We start from the raw sequence: 25,700 nt of genomic DNA on the forward strand, positions 1-25,700 counted from the left end.
ATAGATAGATAGATAGATAGATAGATAGACAGACAGACAGATAGATAAATAGACAGACAGACAGATAGATAAATAGACAGACAGACAGACAGATAGATAGATAGATAGATAGACAGACAGACAGACAGACAGACAGATAGATAGATAGATAGATAGATAGATAGATAGATAGATAGATAGATAGATAGATAGATAGATAGATAGATAGATAGACTATAAAAGAAAGCTTTACCTTGCAAAGAGAGCACTTGCCAATATGCACATTTTAATGAAATCTATTGAAGAAAATAAGCAGGTATAATTTGTTCATGTGTTTATTGGTACAGTATTACATGGTGGGATATGTAAATCAAAAGGGAAAAAAATCCTAAAAATCCACTGTAGAATGTCATCTTCATTGAGATAAAAATAAGACGTCCTTTTACATTAACAAACCATTAGCTGAGGTAAAGTTAAAACAGGTCTAGAAACATAGTCAAAGCGTTATGATCCTCCCTCTCTTCTCCTGGCTTCACAATCTTCTTTTTAAATCCCAAGTAGAGTTTATGAACTTTAAAGGGCCAAAATGGCTCTCGGATTAAAACAGGACTCTGGCCATAAAATAGGGAGTATTAGTCATTACGGGGAATGAAATACAAGGAGAACTGGCTGTTCATGTCTTTCTCTCTCACTCTCTCTCTCTCTCTCTCTCTCACACACACACACACACACACGTCACTAGCAGGTTGTGATCTCAGCAAATAAAATGATAGACAGTTTTGGGTGGATGTGAAGCCAAAGGCAATTTTTCCAGAAATTGACAATAAGGTGAATTGTGTGTGTGTGTGTTTGGGTGGGTGTGCGTGTTTGAGAATGCACACATAAATGAATGAGGTCATGCATGTTTGTGGTTGCACCAGTATGCCCGATGACACATAAGGCATCTTTAGAGAGAGAAAAAAAAATAACTAAAAAATGTTTAAACAGCAACCCACATGGCAAGAGAGCTTGAGAATGAGACCAGACTGCAGTAAAATACCACAAGGTCATGATCATGTGACCCAGTCTGTGATCGGCTCTGCTAATTATTATTGTTTTTTATCATTAACGTTTGCACTAATACACTAAAAGGATTTTTTGCTTGATTAGTTTTTCGCTCGCATCTTCCATGTATTTTGGAAAGTTTATATTCTTCTGGGATGAGTTTTAAGGCTCAATTGTGACGTCGTAACTTTCACTCACTCCCAGTAATGTGTGTGTATATATATAAAATGAGCCTCATGCTATGACACTTGAGGTATTTTAACCGCCGCCTTTTCTTCATTGTACCTAAAAGATGTGCGCCACTCGTTAAGTAAACCGAACATGCACAGGCGTCGACAGCAACGTAAACCACAGAGGGGAATTTTAGACACATGTAAATATTGCTTGGGTTCCATGTTGAGCTTGCATCACTTAAGCCTGCCTATTTTATGGCACAGAGGTCCGGCAGAAAGAATGAACATTTTTTTTCCTATTATCATCATCAGCATTATTGTGGGTGTTATTGTTATTTACAAAATGAGTTTGGCAAACCAAATGATCTGATGCCTTAAAGCCTTGTTTATCCTTAAAACACGTCTCAAGTCGGCCTCGAGATCTCCACTGACTTATAAAATAAAAATCCCGTTTTCAATGTCGTTTTTTTTTTTTTTTTTTGATTGTTGTTGTTTTTTTTTTTGTCTTATTAGTATTATACAAAAGCTATAGAGAAGGAACAGTTCAGTCACAGATTCAGCTTGTTTTGGCAACGTCCACTCCGTCGCAAGATCTTCTTCATATGAGCTGCTCAGAAGTCTTTCCAGCAAAAAAAAAAGAAAGAAAGAAAGATAGAAAGAAAGAAAAGAGAGAGAGATTTTGGCAAAGTCACTCCTTGAGTCAGATCTCTGTCTGAAAGGTCCACAGAGAAAGACGAAGTCTCTTTTATTTGTCGTTTCTGCATAGCTCTCTAGCAGCAGAATCTCAAAGAGATCGGGGAGCAAAACCAAACAAACCCGAATGGATGAACCACATAATCCTATGGATGGATCAAATGGATTACTCTGTAATCGATTGCTCTGGTCTGGACTATGCAGAGAGATGACAGTGCAGAGACTGGGATTATGCAGGATCATGAAGCAGTGAATTCTTGAACTCTCACTTGAGTGAGGGAGTATATATATGTGTGTGTGTGTGTGTGTGTTCAGTGGAATGTGGCACTTCTCAGACTTTGCACTCATACTACCTTGGCTAGATGGTATGAGATTGAGACAGAAAGACAGAGCAAAGGAATGACACAGAGTGAACAAGAGTGTGAAGATCATCATCATCATCATCATCATCAGCTGTGTATAATATTCCATATTCAGTTTATGAGTGTAGGAAACACTGTGCGACAAAGAACTCAATGGAAGGACAGAAAGAAGAGAGGAGCGTCCAGTCTGCACTTCTCCACACAGAGTGAGATCCAGAGGGGGACTGAAGGCCAAGAAGGCTGGAGTGATCCATCACAGGTGAGCTCTGAATATCATTCACTCTCATGCAACCACACACACACACACACACACACACACACACCCACACACACTGTCATCAAACCGTGTTACTTCCGTTTCTTTTAATTTCACTCACATTTTTTGTCTCTTGATCACACACATATGCACGCACGCACACACCCACATCCACACCCACATCCACACCCACATCCACACCCACACACACACACACACACACACACACACACACACAAACACACACACAGAGCGGCTCTAAGGGTTTGGTCTCTTGCTCCCCCCTGAGCACTGTTCAGTTGTGTGCAGTCCTCCCATGATCCTTCACTTCTTCCCTTTGCAGATCTTGGCGTAGAGAGGGTCCTTCCCCTGGAGAAAAACACATAATCCTAGGTCATTTCCTTTTTTAATCATCGATGCAATTCTAACTTATCCACTTAGACATACATCCATGTATGTGTGTGTGTGTGTGTCTGTGTGCGCTTAAAGTATTTTAAAGGCAAGTATTTGATGTCCCTAAGCTGCATACATGTATATAACTACTGATCAGTCCTTGTGCAACAATGTTTGATGATAATAAATGAACTGGATTTTACTGAATATTCATAATATGGTTAATAAAATAAAAAGTCTACTAGTAATTGCCTGAATCGGCAAACAGACAAAGGAAGATTGTAACATATACTTAGAATTTAAATAAAATATAGGTTTACAATGCAACATTAGAAAGAAAGAACATTAATATGAAATAGCACACAATCTGAAACCCTTAAAAAAGATCCACTTGCATTTCCACCTCTGTGACTAGACATGTTTACCCGGGCTACACAATTCCTCCCTCTGAAGGAAAAATACATAAAATACGGACGAAATCTTGACAGCCACATTATTTGCAAATATTTCTTTTTCTCTGCATGCGATGGGGCTATTAAATTTAAGCACGTTTCCCTGACACGTCATCAGCCGTGATGGAAAAGGCTTGTGTGAAACACAATATCGGGAGTAATAAATATGAACGAGGTGCAATCCCTTTTTCAAAACGCCTTTGGAAAAAAACTAGACGTAAGTAGACAAAAGCAAACGTCGTCCGATCACGTCCGAAGAAATGACACACGGGGAGATCAGAATTGTACGCTGTGTGTGGTTCGAATAATAAAGCTGCCCAAAGTGCAGTTTAATGTTATACCATATCTTTAATATTCAGAAGGGGCACAGAGTACAACAGAGTGACTTCCTGTGTGAAAGACTTTAATGTCTATAGTGAGACCCGGTGCTTTATGGCTCAGCTTTAATTGCAATGCAGAAATCTACTGACTGATCGATAAAGGAATAAACTCTTCCATCCATCCATCAGTAGGATTTACACAAATTAATCTGTGTCCCTGCATATCATTGTATAACTTCTGCCATTCTGAGAAGCAAACTCAAACTCAGGACTGCATCAAAGTCTGTTGCATTTAGAATGTCCATTTTCATTTATTCTGAAAATCGAGGTCTCAGTACACGTATGTACAATATCCTCCATGATGCTGACTCATAGCTTTGTTAGCTAGCTACCTTACAGGACAAACAAGAAGTTCTCGGCAGCAGTTACCTCTTACCAGTGGTGGACCGTCAGGGCCAGCAAGGCCTTCTCTGCTGGCCTAAACAGCAGTGATCTGAATCACTAACTTGCATTTTAATATATTTAATATACACTATATTGCCAAAAGTATTCACTCAACCATCCAAATTATCAGAATCAGGTGTTCCAATCACTTCCATGGCCACAGGTGTATAAAATCAAGCACCTAGGCATGCAGACTGTTTTTACAAACATTTGTGAAAGAATGGGTCGCTCTCAGGAGCTCAGTGAATTCCAGCGTGGAACCGTAATAGGATGCCACCTGTGCAACAAATCCAGTCGTGAAATTTCCTCGCTCCTAAATATTCCACAGTCAACTGTCAGCTGTATTATAAGAACGTGGAAGTGTTTGGGAACGACAGCAACTCAGCCACGAAGTGGTAGGCCACGTAAACTGACGGAGCGGGGTCAGCGGATGCTGAGGCGCATAGTGCGAAGAGGTCGCCAACTTTCTGCAGAGACAATCGCTACAGACCTCCAAACTTCATGTGGCCTTCAGATTAGCTCAAGAACAGTGCGCAGAGAGCTTCATGGAATGGGTTTCCATGGCCGAGCATCTGCATCCAAGCCATACATCACCAAGTGCAATGCAAAGCGTCGGATGCAGTGGTGTAAAGCACGCCGCCACTGGACTCTAGAGCAGTGGAGACGCGTTCTCTGGAGTGACGAATCGCACTTCTCCATCTGGCAATCTGATGGACGAGTCTGGGTTTGGCGGTGGCCAGGAGAACGGTACTTGTCTGACTGCATTGTGCCAAGTGTAAAGTTTGGTGGAGGGGGGATTATGGTGTGGGGTTGTTTTTCAGGAGCTGGGCTTGGCCCCTTAGTTCCAGTGAAAGGAACTCTGAATGCTTCAGCATACCAAGACATTTTGGACAATTCCATGCTCCCAACTTTGTGGGAACAGTTTGGAGCTGGCCCCTTCCTCTTCCAACATGACTGTGCACCAGTGACCAAAGCAAGGTCCATAAAGACATGGATGACTGAGTCTGGTGTGGATGAACTTGACTGGCCTGCACAGAGTCCTGACCTCAACCCGATAGAACACCTTTGGGATGAATTAGAGCGGAGACTGAGAGCCAGGCCTTCTCGTCCAACATCAGTGTGTGACCTCACAAATGTGCTTCTGGAAGAATGGTCAAATATTCCCATAAACACACTCCTAAACCTTGTGGACAGCCTTCCCAGAAAAGTTGAAGCTGTTATAGCTGCAAAGGGTGGACCGACGTCATATTGAACCCTATGGATTAGGAATGGGATGTCACTTAAGTTCATATGCGAGTCAAGGCAGGTGAGCGAATACTTTTGGCAATATAGTGTATGTATATGCATGAATGTGTATTAAATTATTCCTGATAGTCTATTCTCTACATTTCATAGCTTTTCTCTCGGTTGTGCTGCTTCCAGTAGTGTATATTTATGATAAGAGTATTTATCCAATCATATTTCAGCCAGTGGCTGACATCATGTGTTGCCAGGATGAAAGAAATCTGCCTTAAGGCCTTCAGAATCAATAGTGCAGGCGCCAGTGGCTTAAAATAAGTGGCAATGAAATTGTTACATTAACCAATCAGATTTCGAGTTGGTGTCACTGGGGCCATCTAGCAGGCATATGATTACGTCAGCAATTCCCCATCATTTGATTGGATAATTGAAGTAGTCAGAGGCAGTGAACCGCACAAATATATATATATATATATTTTAACTCACAATGGCTGACAGAGGAGAAGAAATCAATTATCAGTTTGGTCGCAGACATCCTTACAAATGCATGTTCAAGGCGGACTGTAAAATAATTGACTATTCCTTGTGAGGTGTGAAATACTGTAGCCTATTTTCTTTTCTACTTTGCTATTTAACGGTTGATTAGTATCTATTGCTGTGGTGTCATAATGATGGTACAGAGGTGGATTAATTCAGGAAGGACACCAGAGAAGGCCTAGGTGTGAGATGCACGGCCACTGCCTCCATATGATGACGACGTGTTTATACTCCTCTGGATAAAGCACTCTGGGATCTTTAACCATTTGTACAGTGCTCTTAAGTCTTTTTACCAAAGGCCAAAAAAATTATTTCTGCCTCATATCAAAGGAAACATTTGAACTTTGTAGATTTTTTTTGTAGATTGTATTTGTGTTTTTACCTAGACTAATAGGGGCAATATCCATAGAGAAGTTCCAAAACTGGTTAGTTTTTGTCACACAAATGTTCAAAGTAAATGTTGATATCAAACCCATTTCTGCTCTCTGAGATGCCCCATAGAACTTGAAAGTGTTATCTTCAACTACAACCAAAAATTCTGTGTAAGGGTCTCCCAACAGAGGTAAAAAATCTCATATTGAAATCTAACAGAGTCCTGACTCATCAAAATAGCTCATTAATATATATTGATTGAAAATATCTGATAAGTTGATTTCTATTGGAATGCCAGTGTACCGGATACTCTTCAATGCTCGTAAATGTTTTATTCGAGATCTATTTAACCTGCATTTTTGTACCAGGTCTTTATTCGCATCTAATATATGGGGACTAATTTCAGCCATCCTTCATCTTTTGTGTTTTCCAGTGAAGCCTGAAATTTATTCCAAACGATGGTAACAAAGGAATCATGTCTGAAAAACTAGAACGAATAAAATAACTCATATTTCAAATGAGTAGTTCTTCTCATGTTTTTCAAACAACTCAATACCTTTCCAGAGATTTTTGTATTTTTTTATTTCCCTCAGAAAGGCGTTACTTCTTCCATCACTACCATTACCCAATAAAACCTTAAATACATGCAGTTCCCTCAGTCTAGCAGCAGATGCCAGTAAAGCTCTTTGTGTCTATCAGAAACACTCAACCAGAAGTAATGAGGTTGCTCCATCTTCTTCACCCTTTCTGGGTTTTTTTTTTTCCAGAACTCAGGAGTATACATGCCAAGATCAAGAAAAAAAAAGTTACAAGAGTAATTGCACTATAGCAGGTGCTATAGCTGCTTTAGACCTCATCCTGCTTCAGACTGTTCCCCTGCCTCCTGCTTCTGTTTTCACACCAATCCAGTTATTACACTATAGTGAGCAGGACAGAGGAGAAAGCCCCAGGAGGAGGCAGCGTGTGTTATTCTGAGGTACAAAGGAAGAACGACGGCTTAAAAACACCAAAAAAGCTGACTCGCAGCGGGAGCACGGAGTCCTGCCTGCGGTCCATCCAAACCCACGAATCAGCCTGACGCCACACAGTGAATCAACCAACATGATAATTATGAGTCACTTATTCCTGAGTCCCCCCTACTGAGAAAGGGAGAGAGGAATGAAAAACGACAGATGAGTGAAAGATAGCATGAGAAAGAAAGGCACTGCGTAGCTGACAGACTCAGGGACTGACTAATGTTACAATATGAGAGAGAGGAAGAAAGACTGTGAGCTTATAGACCTTTACACTGAACACAGGATCTTTACTATGGAGAAGAGACAACCTGAACAGAGACAGACTGAAGCAGCTCACAAAAGCATTCTCAGGAATGGCGCTTTCTGCTCACAAGCCGCCTGTGATGTACCATAGCGATAACGCCCCAGCCATCTCCTATCATAGCCTCGTACTGCCTTAAAGCACAGAGACAAGAAGAAGTAGCTGTTGTCTGTACTGCCACAGATGTTCTACAGAGACTGAGAAAGGCAGTCTGCTACAAAAGCATAAGCTGTTACCAGAAAATTCTGGGATACCCCCTGTCTCGGTACTTAGCTCAAACTTCTTTTCTCTCAGTGGCAGAATTTTGTCTTCACACACACACACACACACACACACACACGTCATTCTCTCTTTGTAATGGTTCCCTTTCCCACTTGTCTTTACTTACACAGACCTTTGTGGCAGCCTGCAGAAACCATTTCATATGTTTCACATTTAGAGATCATCACTCGAAATTCTGTGACTACACAAATCTCCGTTTTGACGAGGAATATGAACATACATCATTCGTTACAGTTAACCGGCTAGTTTGTTGCTCAAGAATGACGACCATGGAGGCGTCCATGTTTTTAATCTCTAACCAATCCCCCCACCCTCTCTTGGGAAGTTCGTATTTACAAGTTAGAAAGTCGTAATTATGACATCAGTTTGTTTCAGCACAGGATAGAGGTTTACCTTCTCCTAATTAACTACAAAAAATATAACAAGGGTTTTTTAAACTTTTTAACCCAACTTCTAGAAAATAAAGAACAATGAATGCACATGAAGTGAGCTTTTTGGGGGGTTTTAAACAATCTCTAAGGCCACTGTATAATTTAGATTTTTTAAATCATCTTTAAATATTATATCGTCATCAAACCAATTCTTTCCTATAGGTGATAAACATTTACCAATTTACCAAACACATTATAACTGAAAATAACTAAGTGATAGTCTCCTGCAGAAGTTGCATCCACTGATTCCACCTTGTTTTCAGACTGACACGCCCCCATCTTGGAAACTCAGAGCTCAAAGAAAATTTCCCACTTGTAATTACAACTTTGTGGTGTGTTCAACTCATAAATATGATGTTTCTGACATTACTTGAACATAAGTACGACAAAAGTATGGAGGTAAAAATGATGTCATTCTGAACGTTGGCTATAATGCAGCAATACATACGTTTACGGCATTTGGCAGATACCCTTATCCAGAGTGGATTATATTTATTGTGTTTTATACAAGTGAGGGTTAAAGGGCCTTGTTCAGGGGCAAAACAGGGGCAGCTTGGTGATCTTGGGATTTGAACTCACAACCATCTGAGCAATAGTTCAACAGCTTAACCACTGAGCTTTATTCCAAGCTGGGGGACATGTAGTTTCTTTTTGCACATATCTCAACCAGACGTTGTTGCATTTTAAAAATCTCAAAATAAGGAATACTGCATGTAAAGATTTCAGTTTGACATCCAGGATCTAATCACAAGCTAAAAAAATTTAGCTTTTTTTATTTTTTTTACGGATTTTTTTATCCTTCATTGACATCTAATAAGTTTTCCACATGAAGAATCCACACACACCACCAACAGTGGACTTTCAGGAAGAGTATAAAATAATTCCCTGCCTAAAAACCCCTTCATTAATATACTGAAGATGATTTATATGAATTTAAAAAAAAAAATCTAAAAATGTCTTATATGCATAAGGTCTGCTCTTTCCAGAGGTGCAGCATCTGTACGTGTCTCAGAGGCCATCCGGCATTATTAAGCCCCACACCGCAGTAATGAGGCCAGTGCATGCACACACTGACACACAGCTCTGTTTCTACACACTTTATTAAAGTTTTATACAGCAGAACCAGAGAGTAGCCGCTCCCCACACACACACATACACACACACACACACACACAACACTGTCTGCTGATCGAGGGGGCCGCTTGGGTTTCTAGCCGCATACTAGAGTAGCTCACGGAGGCACACATCAGTGCAGAACACTAAATTACACAGTAAGCCGGCCCACCGCTGAGATATGAAATGGAGTAGTGCGCTGTGGATCCGTGCAGTATCATACATATAGTGGATGATGTTGAAATTACAAATTACAGAGGTGTTTGACCAAATTAAGACTCCAACCAAAAGAAATTATACGGAAAGTACACAAAGGTAAAAGGTTCTGTCAGTCTGAATGACGCTGCAAACATCTGAATCACCACTACAAATTGTAGACCGGAATGCTGACTTTTTCCAAACACAGATAAAATCATATCACATGATTTAAAAATTTCTTTTCCCCATTCTCTATGGAAGGCGAAATTCTGATGATAATATATAACCTTGAAAATTGAGGACGCACTGAGTCTTCATAACACCTTCAAAAGGACTGCATACCACTTCAATAAAGCACTTTATGTAAGGCTTACGTCAAAAAATGTGTGACTTGGTCTTTTTACACAAGCATGAGGACTGTATATATGTGAATTCATATAATCATATACACTCACCAAGCACTTTATTAGGAACACTATATTAATACCGCGTAGGCCCTTCCCTTAGCTCTCAGGATGTTCAGGTGCACTTTTATGCTGTATCTCTACCACAACCCGAAGATGCTCTACTGGATTTAGATCCAATGACTGGGAAGAACAGTGTCATGTTCATGAAACCAGTTTGAGACGACTTCTGTGTCATGACATGATGTATTACCATGCAGGACGTAATCAATAGAATGGTGTCGGTAAATTGTAGTGATAAATTGTAGTGATGATCAGTAACAATACTTCAATATTCAACATTCAACAATATTTCAATGTGTTATTCTATTCAATTGATGATTGATTGGGATTAACAAAAGAAGACATTCCCATCTGTGACATAGCATCTGTGAGCCTCAGCAGAAATCCAGATCCATCAGACCAGGCTGCGTTTTTCCAGTCTTCAACTAGTTAATTTTGTGAGTATGTGTCTTCTGCAGCCTCAGCTTTCTGTTCTAAACTGACCGAAGTGGACCCTGACATGGTCTTCTGCTGTTGCAGTTTAAACACTTCAAGGTTCTACATGGTGTCCATGCTTTTCTGGTGTGAGCCATGGAACTGAGGCTCACTGGATGTTTTGTCTTTACTGCACCATTCTTGTGTGTGAAAATCCCAGCAGATCAGCAGTTACAGAACCCATCTCATCTGGCACCAACACTAATGTCACGGTGAAAATCACTGAGATTACATTTTTCCCACATACTGATGGTTGAACATTACCCGAATCTGCCGGTCTGTATCTATATGATTTCATGCACTGAGCTGCTGCCTCTCGATTGGCTGATTAGATAGCCGCATGAATGAGTAGGTGTGTAAGCTTTCATATTAAAGTGCTTGGTGAATATATATTTGTTGTCTTTACTAAGAGTAAGTTTTGAGAGAAGCGTGTTTAGGATCTATTTTGACCTAAAAGCACTATTTTAGCACAAACATCTCTTATAAAAGTGGTTTATATTTTGGAGGAATAAATGATCATGTCCTAAAACTTAAAGTACTAATTCATGTCGCATTTAGAGCAGTCAAAAAGAAACCACTGCACTACTTGCTTTTAAGAAAAGGTCTCGTCTCTTGAATCTGAATATGACTTTCACAAGCACATGTTATGAAAGCTAAATATACTGAAGCTAGTCTTTAAGCTAGCCCGCTAATTCCCTATGTAATGTGTATTTGAAGTGCTTTTTGAATACACAACCTTGGTTATAATCTTAGCTTTTCAATGATACCTAGCTACAGAGAATCGAACAGGTTTCAGATCTTAACTCACTGAAGCACATGCCTCCATATTATGCAGCTCCAATCACACCGAGGGGGAAAAAATCTTAACCGGCTGAATGTAATTGTATAATTTGCTCTTCGGTTAACGCACTGTCAAGTCAATGGATACGGTAGCATTTTCTAGGCTAATTAAACATGCATGCACAATTGTATTTCCCTCATGAGAGCGCATAATCTGAGACATGATTCAATTGTATAATTCAAATTCACAAGCATTTTGTGCACAGCAATATTAATGGCTGATGCAATTACATTTTACATGTAGCGCTTTGCTTTGCGCCTACAATAAACCGTATCCGCAATCCTGTTTGCATTTACACTTAAACAGAAGTAGAGCTGTCATACAAATACTGTGGGTGTGACTTTTAGCTGCGGACAAAAAAAAAAAAAATTGCATGCTGTGCTTAATAACACTGCGATTGTGATGTGATGTTTAGTGAAACTATAATAAAGGTTACAAACAGCTTGTCAAAACAGCGAAGAAAATACGTAGACTTTCCAAGTACGGTTTGCAAAGCTACATTTAGTCATAAAGTACAATATAGCACAGATGCAGATGCATAACACAACACAATACAACACAATATAACACAACACAGATGCTTAGATGATGTTGAGTGTTGGGATGTTTGTGTATATGCCATGCCAGACTGTCATTCAAATCAATGCAACACAACAGCCCTGATACCCACTCTGATACTCACACTCCTCAGGCAGCTGTGGGGGAAGAAAGGAAGGTTTTCTCATAGATAAATTTAAAAAAAGAGACATTCAAAAGGCACATACCATCTTAAGGTAGCAGCAGGCAAGGGTGGAGGGATGACAGAGCACAGGAAACAGAGAGAGAGAGAGAGAGAGAGAGAGAGAGAGACTCAGCCACTATGTAGTGGGTTTATGTAGTGGAGTGAGGTGGCAAGGTGGAGGAGTGCTGACACGGCGTCACGGCTGGAGCAGGCTGACATTAAGAGGAGGAGGAGGAGGAAGAAGAAGAAGAAAAACAGGACAGATACCTACCCCGACCTGCCGCTATCTAGCTACCGACCTGAGGACTGTCTGGCTCAGAGCCATCAGGCTCTGCTTGAGGCTCACTCACACTCGGAGACTGTGTGTCTCCGGCCTGCAAGAGGAAGAGAGTGAGAGAGAGAGAGAGAGAGAGAGAGAGAGAACAGGACACAGGGAAGGAGTAAGGGAGAGAGGAAGGGATGGAGATTGGAGAATCGAGGGTGTGGGCAAACAGATGTTGGAGGAAATTAGGAAGAAGATGAAAGTAATGTAGAAAATAGATAGATAGACAGACAGACAGACAGACAGACAGATAGATAGATAGATAGATAGATAGATAGATAGATAGATAGATAGATAGATAGATAGATAGATAGATAGATAAATCAAAAAAGGGAAGTGGAAAGGTAGAAAATGTTAAAGAGAGAGAGAGAGAGAGAGAGAGAGAGAGGGAGAGAGAGAGAGTAGAAAGAGAGAAAGGTGAAGGAATGGAGGGTACAAACAGATGTTGGAGGAAATTAGACCGAAAAGAAATATAAAAAAAAAAAGTGATGGAGAAATTGGGGCACCATAAAAAGACAGTAAGAATAATGAATAGGAGGAGGATAGACACAGGTGGCAGAGGGAAATGGAGTGAATAACAGAAATATAGATGATGGAGACAAAGAGATCAGGGAGTACCAAGAGGAAAAACAGGATGGAAAAAGAATGATAGGGATAAAAGAATGAAAATAGGACAGAAAGTGAATTTGAAGGCAGTAGAGAAAGAGAGAGAAGAGAGGAGGTTGGGGAAGAGCGAAAGAGAAAAGTACAGTAAGCAGAGTGAAAACAGAAAAAGCCAATAAAGGGCAAAACAGCAGCGAGAAATCCATTCATCTTTTCACATCTCTCCTTCTTCCACTCGTCCTGTCGTCTATTCATCCTTCCACTCTTTGTGCTAATGGTCATGTGAAATCCTGCTCTCTGCATTCTGCACATTCTTATGTTTTCATCTGAAAGGTTTGGGCTGCATTATATAAGCACTTTAGACCTCGCTGAATTAATAGCCTACTGCCGCTTTGCTCTTAGCACCTGTGTGTGTGTGTGTGTTCATTGTGCACTGTATGTGTGTGTATTTATTGGTTGATGTGTGTGTGTGAGTGTGTATTTATTGTGTGCCGCATGTGTGTCTGTATTTATTGGGTTATGTGTGTGTGTGTGTTTATTGGGTGATGTTTGTGTGTATTTATTGGGTGATGTTTGTGTGTGTGTGTGTGTATGCGTATTTATTGTGTGCTGTGTGTGTGTATTTATCGGGTTATGTGTGTGTGATGTGTGTGTATTTATTGGGTGATATGTGTGTGTGTTTATTGGGTGATATGTGTGTGTGTGTGTTTATTGGGTGGTGTGTGTGTGTGTGTGTATTTATTATGTGTTGTATGTGTGTGTGTGTGTTTATTGGGTTATGTGTGTGTGGTGTGTGTGTATTTACTGGGTGATATGTGTGTGTGTGTGTCTGTATTTATTAGGTGTGTGTGTATTTATTATGCGCTGTATGTGTGTCTGTATTTATTGGGTGATGTGTGTGTGTGTTTATTGGGTTATGTGTGTGTGGTGTGTGTGTATTTATAGGGTGATTTGTGTGTGTGTGTGTGTGTGTGTATTTATTGGGTGGAGTGTGTGTGTGTATTTATTGTGTGCTGCACGTGTGTCTGTATTTATTAGGTGTGTGTGTGTGTGCGTATTTATTATGCGCTGTATGTGTGTCTGTATTTATTGGGTGATGTGTGTGTTTATTGGGTTACGTGTGTATGGGGGGTGCGTGTGTATTTATTGTGCGTATTTATGGTGCGCTGTGTGTGTTTGTGTAAATTTATTGTGTGCTGTGTGTGTGTGTTAAATGTATATGTGTATGTGTATGGAGGGGTATATTTATTGTATGCTATGAGATATGTGTGTGTGTGTGTGTGTTACTTCATCACTGAAAGGAGAAGGCAGACTTACTGCAAGAATAATTTGAAGGAAATAATCAGACTTTTGTTCTGCAGGAAGACGAATAAAAGAGAGAAGACGAGAGCAAGCGGCGAGTCTGAGATGACTCATGGAAACAGATGGAGAGAGACTAAGTGTCTAAAACCATGGCAGAGCTGTAGGAGTGCTGAATGAATCTCTCTTACACTCTTTCCTTTGTAAATGAAAATCACAGTCGTTCCAGTAGGTTATAATGTGCAATGATGAAGATGTATGAAATATACATACACATCCTTTAAAGTGCATCAGCCCCAGTTTCTTATTGAGTGTTTCATCAGGTTTTACGATACTAAATACAGAATAGTGGTATGTGATTCATGATAGGAATCTAAGTGTGATTAATAATGTCCTAATGGCCTTTCTGTCAGCTCCAAGGACTAATTTGACACATTATTGGCCATCCGTGGAACAGCACGCTGAATAAGAATGAGCCAGCGTCCTGCGTGTTTGCATGCTTCCTGTGCGATTCATCAACACGCCTCGGAAGATGCAAAAGGTGCTTGTTATGAAAATATTTTTTCTTTCACAACCTCTGTGGGTAGAATGAATAGGTGAAGATGTTGCATTAGAATAATGGTGCATGGTTGTTATGCAGAAGTCTGACCTTTAGAATCAGTAGATGTGACTGATTGCATGTGTATGTGTAAATCTGGGACATCATACTGGGCTATTAAAAATAAATAAATAAATAAATAAATAAATAAGAATAGAATAGAATATCTTTTTCATTTGTTTGTATGGCTATAGAAAAATGTGAAACCAAGTATTATGTATTGATGTGGAGTGTGGGGTTTACTCACAGCGTCCTCCTCGCCGCTGCGACTGGGACTGCCCTCCGCTTCACCGAACGAGTCGTCAGTGGGCGGGTCACTGGCCTGCGATGATGCCTTAGATGGGGAGCTCTGGTGAGGGGCTGGTGTGGGTGCTGTTCAAGAGGACACGACAATGGATTGTGAACAGATGCTAACAATGCATTCAGATATGAATGAACTGGTTTATTAGCAATATAAACAAAAGTTGGGGTAAATAAACCCAGTTTGCGTTATGGTGAATTCACAAATACGGAGACTTGCAGCGATCATTCGTTTTCCATGAAAGCTGCCGATTTCCTGCGACATGAGTGATAGCAAGAGTCGGAGACTAGATGTGGACGTGAATATGCAGCGACTACCAATGGGAGCGAAGACAGCAGAGGGCACGTGATCTGTGCCAAAAAGCTCACGCTGCTTCTCCTTCATCTCGTATGATATGATGCAGTATATATAAACCCCGCTGAATTTTATTCACAAACACCAAAATCCCTCCATGTTTCATATTAGCGACATGAAAAATAGTAACATAAAAAAAATATATATATGTTACTATGGCAACCAGTGATGCGAACACTCTCTGGCGACTTTATAGTGCGGCAAAACTGGAGACTTGCAGTGACATAATCACTGTATGCGTTAATGCAGCTCAAAAAAGTAGTCACCTAGACAACGACCACAGTGCGTGTATCAATCAAATGGTCATGATCATGTTCAACACTATAAAGAATCGTGACATTTCATCATGTGAGGTAACCGAGCGTTCTCTAAAAAATAAGGTAGGTTTTGCTAATATACTACCAAATAACTAGCTTTAACTAGCCTGTTTTCTTGCTAACACTCTAAAATTGCTAACATGCTAAATTCCTGTAGCTAAAACTGTTGGCTAGGCAGCAAATCAAATTCTAGCTAATGATGAGTTATTTACTGTTTTACTTCTGATTAATTCATTAGCAAACTTAACATTAGCACTCCCTATATAGCAAACCTTATAATATATATATATATATATATATATATATATATATATTTAATTTATTTTTACATATTATATTATATTATATTATATTATATTATCTGACAAAACAGAGTAGTTGCTTTAAAAAGGAAACCCCATTAGAGATTTTTTAGCTATTTTCCAGATAAAATATAATGTCCATATCTTAATATCTGTAGTAATACAAACACAAAGCTATTTTAAAAGGAGCTGTTTTGACTGAAACGAAGTGTAAAAGTTAAAAATGCCCAATACAAACATCTATTATGTATTTTTAAAGAGTGTTAAGTTAAAGGCTTCTGACTTTCATGGTAATGGCAGGCATGACAGACATTTGCTTGATGGACAGTAATAGTTTAAGTGGATGCAGATCACAACTCTTTAATTACATTAGCAGATTTATGCTGGCCTAAATGGCTACAAACAAATTTGTAATTAATGTGAGATGAACTGCACCACTTTCCCATTTTTTTCCAACACGTTAGGGCCGGAAAACACTTGGCTCATTTGCAAATCACTGCATAAATATGATCAAGCCATTTATCAGCAATTAAAACATGAACATGAACATTTCAGGCTTTGGAGCCGCTCGGGTGTAAGGTTTCTGCACATTTTATTTCCTTTCATTACTTTTCATGTCAACATAACACGGTGATAAAATTGTTTTTATCCACCCTCACATCATCTCAGTGGCTCAGAGTGCAATAACAGCTCTCAACCTTGTATTAACCTGAACAACCCAGAAGGCCTGATGGTTCACAGCCCTTCATTGTCAGTTCATAAACGAGTGTGACCCTTACACAGTGTGTGATTATTTGCACGGATAGAGCGACAGTGTTGTGCTCTTCCACAGCAGTAATTAACACAACAGGAATATGAGGATCCAAACAGACCAGAATACACAATGCATAGCTCTCCTGAGACTGGTAATAATTTCCCTACTTTGTAGCACTGCACAGCTGGAGTGCTCTCTCTCTCTCTCTTTTTCCCTCTCCATTTCTCTCCTTTTCATTATTAATTGTCATTTTCATGCTGACTAAAGACAGTGCTCCTTAAGGAGTTGTATCATAGACTACCACACAGCCTTTACTAAGAGAAATTGAAAGATTCAAAGCACAGTGAAAGTTACAAGCAAATCATTACACTCTTTCACTGAATTTTAGTAAACTTCGGTAGTTATGGATTTGTCATAATCTATCCTTGGCATCCTGGATGGGATCATCATCATCATGCACACACTCATTCACTCTTCGTGACTTTGGCTTAGCCATTAACACCTACTGGGATGTGGAAAGAACCCAAAGGAAACCTATAGATATAAATGTAGGGAGAACTTGCAGAGAAAACCCACAGTGACATTAACCCAAGATAAGGACTGAACCGCAGGGAACCCCGATGCTATGACGTGGCAATGATATTTACTGAACTGCTGTCAGACTCTGAAAGAAGGTTGAAGAGCCAAGCGAATGTCTCTGCCTTAGTCTTAAAGCAATGTGGTGAGCACATTATGCAGCTTCTCTTTTTATATATTTTTGAATGTCTTGAAAAAAATGATGGCTGTTCATATTGTAAAACTTTCACTAAAAACTAATTTTTGCCAAAATTGGAGTCACTCTACATGTCAGAAGTGTCTTAAACTACAAAATCCATATATATTTATAATGTCCTTGTAATGTGCTACATCTAAGACATGTTTACGAAACAGCTGCTCAATCAACATTATTGGACCTGAACAATGTTTGGAGGAGAGCAGTAACTGCTTTCTAATGTACTAGTGGTGCTCTGATGTCCATGGAAGATGTAAAAGTTATTTGCTAGTTATGTTTTTCTCTGCTCCTGGCTATGTTTGGCTAATATTTGGCTGTGGTGATATTCAAGTCACTGATCAACTTAAATGGGCTGTAGTGGGGCACAGGGGAATACACCCACCCATTCATTTTCTGAGCTGCTTATTGTACGCAAGGTCACAGGGGACCTGGTGTTTATCCCAGGGGACTCTGGACACAAGGCAGGGGACACCCTGGACGAGGTGCCAACACATCGCATGGAACAACACAAACATGTATACACACTCACACACTACAGACAATTTAGAGTATAACATGTCTCTGGACAGGAGGAGTTAATTAGAGTATCCATAGGAGCCCCAGAAGTACAGAGAAAATGCAAACTCCACACATGAAGGGCAGAGGTGGGAATCGAGCCTCCACCTGTGAGGAAAATTTGCCAGCCACTAAGCTGCCGTGCCCCCTGGTGGAAACAAATGACTTACACTGATCTTGATAAATACTTATCCATTAAAATGATAAAAAAAAAGCTTCCTACCAAATAATCTATGCTATCTTTTATCTGTTAACATGTAGACACTGTGTTTAAACACAGTACCCTGTGTGAAGCAGTGATGCAACAGTTTTAACAACAGTTTGATTCAAGCATTCAACCTACGCGAGTTGGTGGAGGGTGTGGTGGAGGTGACGGGCGTCAGGTTCATTTGGGAGATGTCGAAGTCGTCACAGTCATCGTTGTCTTGTGCCAGTCCCACCCGACTGAAGTAGCTGGTAAAAGCGTCTGTGGTGCATGCCAGACTGGGCTGCTCACTCTTACGTGTACCTCCGGGTGGTGGCTTGGCCATCTGGAAGTCCTTGAACATCTCCTTGCTCATCTTGGTCTGTCCAGGCAACGAGTGCTCGCCATGTTGCGGGCTAGAAGCCGTGGAAGCTGAGGTGCCTGCGGTTGGCGTGCCTGGGGAAGGACCAGTAGTGGGGCATGCTGCCGCCATGGGCATGGGTGCCAGTGCCTGGAACATTGCAGCTGGGAGTGGTCCCATGGTCTGTGCAGGGACAAAGGCAGCAGGTGAGAAGTGGGCTCCGGCCATAGCTGCCCACTGCTGCTGCATGGCGGGGAAGAGGTTGGCCTGGCCCCATATTAGCGGCTGCCCACCAGGTAACACCTGAGCCATGGGAACTGGTGACTGAACTCCGAATGCAAGCGGTGCTTGGGCTGCAAACTGCTGCTGTGCCCAGCCCGGGGGGACTGCTCCCATCGTCACGTAACCTGAGGAAAGGGAAAGAAAAAAAAACATTGTCAGTATGCAATATCAGTGTTGTATGAGTTTGCCTGATGCAATACACTACAGACAAAAATCTGTAAAACACTTGGTAATATTAATGCTAGCAGTTATTAACTAATAAATATTCAAGTGTAAATACTGTAATAAGTGAAACACAGGACCATAATTATCAGTGATCCCATTCCCCTATCAGCTTTAAACACCATTCCAGCTAAAGAGGCTTGGAGTGAGGCCATGAACCTAAATGTGCAGAAGAAGATGACCTAGTTCTCCTCAGAGAAAAGGTCTTTAAATCTCAGATGAAGTACTGTAATTACCGCTCACAATGGGTCCGGCCCTAATGAACAGCTCGCTTTAGAGGAGACCATTATCAAACCTGACTCACATCAAACAAGTCCTTATTTCATTATGCATCTCCTTCCTTCAAATGACCAGCACCACATGGAACACCACACACACACCGTTAAAGAGTGCCTATTATGTCCAGAACTGGAAGATTGCAGGATTGCAGGATGGAAAAAAAATTGGGTGAGCTTAATCATGTATTTTGGAAAAATACAGGCACAAATATGTATTGAAAATATCTAATATCTATTAATATTAAAATAAATGCTTCTACTAATAAGTTGTACTAAATCCATCAGTATAAAATGTTGCAGGACGCAACATCTGCAATATCCCATCAAAATGCAAAATATATAACATGTTAAAGTCACTGTCCACATTATTAGGAACACATGCAGTTATCCAATGAGCCAATCATATGGCAGCAGCACAATATGGAAAATTATGCAGATACAGCTTCAGTTAATGTTCACATCAAACATCAAAATGAGGACAAAGTGGCATCTCTCTGACTTTAACTCTGGCATGGTTGTTGGTGCCAGATGGGCTGGTATGAAATATCAGAAACTGCTGATCTCCATTGATTTTCACACATAACAGTCTCTAGAGTTTACACAGAATGGTCTGCCTCTATGCAGCTCCATACGCAGCAAGCTGTGATGCACTGTGAGTTATGACACCTTTCTATCATAGCCAGCATTAACTTTTTCATTTGGGCTGCAGTAGCTCTTCTGTGGGATCAGACCAGATGGGCCAGCCATCACTCCTCATGTATGTCAGTGAGCCTTGTGTGCCCATGACCCTGTCACTGGTTGTCTTTCCTTGGGACAATAACCACTGCCAAAACAACTGAGATCTTGCACTTACACCCATTTTTCCTGCTTCCAACATATTTCAAGAACTGACTGTTCACTTACTTGTATTTACATATACATGCTGACATTACACTGGGCATTGGTAACAGAAACAGAAACAGCCTTTATTTGTCACATATACATTACAGCACAGTGAAATTCTTTCTTCGCATATCCCATCCTTGGAGGTTGGGGTCAGAGCGCAGGGTCAGCCATGATACGGCGCCCCTGGAGCAGAGAGGGTTAAGGGCCTTGCTCAAGGGCCCAACAGTGGCAACTTGGTGGTGCTGGGGCTTGAACCCCTGATCTTCCAGTCAACGACCCAGAGCCTTAACCACTTGAGCCACCACTGCCCTGGTAAGTATACAATGGTAAGGGAATGCAACAGGAAACACACAGGAAGATTTTTTTCATCTCGGCACCCAAAGGATCAACCTGGAAAAAACGTCCTTTGGATATCACAACACTTCCAATTCTAACCAAACTATTTAAAAAACATATTTGCTTATTACCAGCATCATATTCCACAACAATAAACATAGAAAAGTATGTATAATTAATCAGAGCTAGGTGAATGACGGTAGCTGTGGTTAAGGAGGATGAAATGATTCATTCTTCAAGTCAAATCAATCTGGAAGCATTCGACTGCCATGACTAGGAGTGTATGAAATGTAATCTTGTTAGCCGAAATGAACTTGAGGGGCTGGAGCAGGAAGGGCAGGTAGGTCTGTGTTCGGCTTGGCAAGCTTCAGGCTTCCGATATTTTGAGTTTTTCAGAGCAACACAAAGACAGATGGGTAGAGTGATGTAGTATGCGCTTCCAGATGTATTAATCATACACTGTTTAGTGTCATAGAACAAGTCAATCTGGCTGCAGCAGCTGTCTCAGACATGTACACTAAACTAAACTGTGTTACAGGGTAAGCAGAGAGAACAAACTATTTGTGGCTTAAGCTGGGTATTGCGTTTCCTAAAAAAAGACACTCTACACTTAAAAATGAGGTTCCTTGGTGTTGTATATAGAACCCTGGGATTATGTACTTTGCATAAAATCACAGTGTAGCTCAATATTTTACATGACTATAAAGTTGAGTTGATGTAAAATGAATTCTGTCTGCTGCTGTAGTTTAATTAAGAGATGAGGAGAAACCAGAGGAGGAGAAAACTAGAGTACCTGGAGCATGGGGAGAACATAAAAACTGCACACACACACACACACACACACAGGGCGGAGGCGGGAATTGAAAAACAACTAGGCCTCCATTCTCCCATAAAATAAATACATTATTTTTCAAATCCATGGTACCTCATGAGCACTTTACAGGCTCTGGGTTAATGAACATGACCTGTCTTTGTCTCGTAAGTTTCCTATCTGTCCTCCAGATCCAACCCAAACTCTATGACACGGACTCTATTCCGTGGCTTAGACTACCGTCATGCTGTTAGAACAAACATGGGATCACATCAGTGAAACTGTGGTCTAAAAAGTAGATTGAAAACTCATCAGGCGCTGACCTTCATCAGTATAATTCAATGAAGATCCCAAATGGTATCATCCAGTGTAGAGACAAACAAATATACTGCAAGAAACGCTGATAGAGCAACAACAAGAGAAACGGGAGACTATGGACATGTATGTGTATAATTCTGTAGGAGTTCTTCTCAAAGGTTTTGCTTAAAATGAAATATTTCTGATATTTTCAAAACAGATATATTGGGGGTTGCAAGGCAGTTAATTCTTCACAAATCGATCGTGTATTTAAAAGTATTTGGGTAGTTGTTTTTCATAGTTAAAACAAGAAAAGTGATTAGAGCAAAAGAAGAACGTTTAAGCAAAAGAAGATAACAATAGTACTACTACTACTATTACTAATAATAGAGTCCCAGCGTAGGCATACACATTGTTTTCTTTAACAACGCTTGCCATGTCACAGCTGTCCCCATAGACTCTCTCTCTTCAGTTGAATAGTGTCTGTTAAGCAATTTTACCCTAGTATTGTTCTATTGTATTTTCAGATCCAAGGTTATTGATGTTGATCAAAAGAATACATAGAAATACAATCATAGGTCTGTGTTTATGGCCTAATGTAGCCCAGATAGTATTTGACTTCGACAGCCCTCCTCTAGTACTCTATAAAGGCAACAAATCTGGTGACTACAGTATTTAATTAGTTTTATATGCTATTCTACTGATCATGTCAGCTGTCTGACACAGAGAGACTTTCTTTCTGTGACACAGTGCAATGATTTTGCAACCCAAAGAAATATCTGGATCTGTGAAATAGGACTTTTAAGGCTTGGCTTGAAGTCAGGAAGATATCATGTGGACATGGGTCTTGACAAGCAGGAACTTTGTAAAGTGGGATTGAAAATGCAATGCTATGAATATGACACCTTATGTGGCATATTATGTTTCTAGCCAAGAATCTGAGCTAGAACTGAGCAAGAACAGAAAAACAACCTTATTCCCCATCAGCATGCCAGCACTGAGCTATTCTCCTGCCTGGTTCATAGAGAAAGCTCAAGATACAGATACACACCGAGGTATAGCTGCAAAACTCCATCAGAGAATCATTTCTACACTTAGTTTTTTACAACTGCACCAAACAAACTAGACTAGACACAGATACAATCATACACATACACACACACACACACACACGACTGGGGCTACAGGACTGGGTAGTTAATTTGTTTCTCTTTGTAAAGCGTTTGCTATGCGACTCGAGTAACGAGAGCATTCATATTCTACAGCAAGAGGAAAGAACACTTCATTTAGTCTGTCACTCTCTCCATCTCACATATAAATAGTTAATCTGACCTGAGGCAGGCACAGAGGCAGGGTTGAATGCAGCAAACAGTTCTGAGGGGGGCTGGTGGAGCAGCGTTGGGTCTAGAGCGGTAGCCGGAGAGGCAGGGGTCTGAAAGCGAACATAAACACATCATGTATATATGCAAATTCTATACTGTGTGTAAAGAAAACTGTGTGTGTGTGCACTCACTGAGGGAGAAGTGATATCAGGAGGAGTAGACATGTCTCCAAAAAGCTCTAATTGGTGGATATTCTGTAGGGAAAAAAAGAAAAGATAAAACGTAATAAAATTGTTAAATTTCGGAGCACTTTCCTCTTCCATACGAGTGACACCTACCTCTGGATAAACAGCTGGAACGAGTGTGTGTATAGTTGCCCAGTGGCAGCAGGGTGTGAATGTTAACAGAGTGATATATGGATTATGATGATGAAGATGAAATGAGGTTCTGGCTTATACCCACCACATAGAGACACCAGGATCATGGGGAATAAATATCCTTGTAGACACTTTAGCAGTGTGTGTCTATTACTTTGGCTTAATCCATTCATTTAATATAATCAGATATTTCATAAATACACAAATAGAGATTTTTTTTTTCTTCTCATGGGAAGCATAGGACATTTCATATATCACTTTTAGAATCATCTTGTAGCGTTTATAGCCTGTGCAGAACAAATGGGTGTCAACCTCACATGCCCAGTATAGCGAACACACCATATACCTATGATGTGTCTGACCTTTCAGCTCACACTGGGCGTCTCATGAGGCTACAATCTGAGAACGGCGCCGAGACATTTATTTCTTTTTCTTTTACTGGATGGTTGGTATGGAAATATCTTGGCCTGAGGAGGGTTATATTCAAAGGGAACAAGAAGAGGTCACTAATAAAGGGGAAATTTAGGGGGAGGGGAAAAGGGCATATTTATGGGCAGGTTTATGCTGGACTTTCAGGTCATTTCAAGGCCACTTCAAGACACACCCACACAGACACACCCACACCCATACACAAATATAGAGACACGCACTCACACAAACATCCAAACAACCCTCCAATGTGCACACACACAACCACACAGACACACACATCCAATTGACCCTCCAAATGCACACACACACACCCAATCAACCCTCCAAATGCAAACATACATACACAGACACACACACACACACACCCAAACAACCCTCCAAATGCACGCACACACACACACACACTGTATACACACACACTCTCACATTCAGACACACACACGCACATACTGTATACACATGCACATTCTTTCACACTCACACACACACACACACACAGTGGGCTGCTAAACATGGCAGGTAGTGTGACATTCATTTGATATCCACTACAGAGCAGGGAGGCAACAGAGTAAATAAGACTTGAGTATGGATCACTTTTACTTTGCCATTTCAAAACAAAATAGCCGCTCCATCCATCATATAGCAGTCAAGGCACTGAAGCTGAGCGTTTTTTACTCATTCTGTTTACCACTGTATACCTTACCTGGGGGAACAGCACTAGATCAGCATCTAGATCCAGCAGTTTGGTCTGGTCATTACGTTCATTCTGAAATAGCAGCATGGGGTTAAATGGAACATGTGATGAGATGGAAAAACATTTGCACACACAAATAGTCACACACACACACACACATGGGAGAAGGTGAATATCTGGAATAGAATGAGGTTGTGCTCTGAACAGGTGCTGCAGATAACAATGACATGGGCAGGACTTTACCTGTATATGTAAGGTCATAGATCATAGATTTTGTGTCCCATCCTCTACCTCTCTACCTCACACCTCATTCATGGTTTCTGCACGCTCCAGTCTGACATCTCTCTCAATACAACAGACCTAGGCCATCCGAATAGCTCCTAATGATATGTTCATTCCCATTCAGCCCTAACCCCAGCTCAACCACAAGCAAAGGCAGCGGGGGGAAAAAGCAAACAGATCGGTTATCTTTCACACAGCCACCATAAGGGGCTTTAATGGGAAAGTAATGTTCTCGTATAGGCCTCCCTAAAGAGTACGAGCTGGAGAAGAGCAGGGGACCATGAACAACATCTGCTATCATCTCACATCTGCATTGCTATAAAAATGCATCCCGACTCTTGGAAAGACAAGAGACGAAAATAGAGGTGCAGGGTAGAGGGGCATAAATCCATATTACTCATATCACCACAAGTGACGGTGTGAGCAAACACAATCAAACATACACTCATGCATTCATGCAGTTAAGTAAAAGACATCACGAGGAAGCAGACTCCTGATTGGTGAACAGGACTTTTTTTTTAACCAGAAAATAATTAGCCCAAAGACCTTTTTGTGTTATCACTTAGCATTTAGCATGGAAGGACAGAACAGAGGAAGTGTGTCAGGTAGAGGCAGCAAATGAAAGCATGTCCTTGGACAGAGATAAGAGCTG

The 25,700-nt window shown here is 40.7% G+C and overlaps 1 protein-coding gene across 16 annotated transcripts in view; it reads right to left on the reverse strand.

Annotated features, from left to right (window-relative positions):
• Positions 1-296: 296 nt before the first annotated feature.
• Positions 297-25,700, reverse strand: part of dab1a (DAB adaptor protein 1a) — a 394,224-nt gene continuing 368,820 nt past the window's right edge. For 10 of the 16 annotated variants that reach the window (XM_058379226.1, XM_058379225.1, XM_058379227.1 and 7 more), the window contains 7 exons: positions 24,776-24,838; positions 23,455-23,517; positions 23,274-23,373; positions 18,629-19,237; positions 15,178-15,302; positions 12,380-12,482; positions 297-2,876 (listed from right to left, as the gene is read on the reverse strand). In XM_058379226.1, the coding sequence (XP_058235209.1) occupies positions 12,396-12,482; positions 15,178-15,302; positions 18,629-19,237; positions 23,274-23,373; positions 23,455-23,517; positions 24,776-24,838 (1,047 nt within the window). In that variant the 3' untranslated portion in view covers positions 297-2,876; positions 12,380-12,395. The remainder of the gene's footprint in view (positions 2,877-12,379; positions 12,483-15,177; positions 15,303-18,628; positions 19,238-23,273; positions 23,374-23,454; positions 23,518-24,775; positions 24,839-25,700) is intronic. The other 6 variants (XM_058379240.1, XM_058379238.1, XM_058379239.1 and 3 more) reach the window with 2 other exon arrangements.

Source organism: Hemibagrus wyckioides, linkage group LG25 (genome assembly GCF_019097595.1).
Source record: "Hemibagrus wyckioides isolate EC202008001 linkage group LG25, SWU_Hwy_1.0, whole genome shotgun sequence".
Taxonomy (NCBI): Eukaryota; Metazoa; Chordata; class Actinopteri; order Siluriformes; family Bagridae; genus Hemibagrus; species Hemibagrus wyckioides.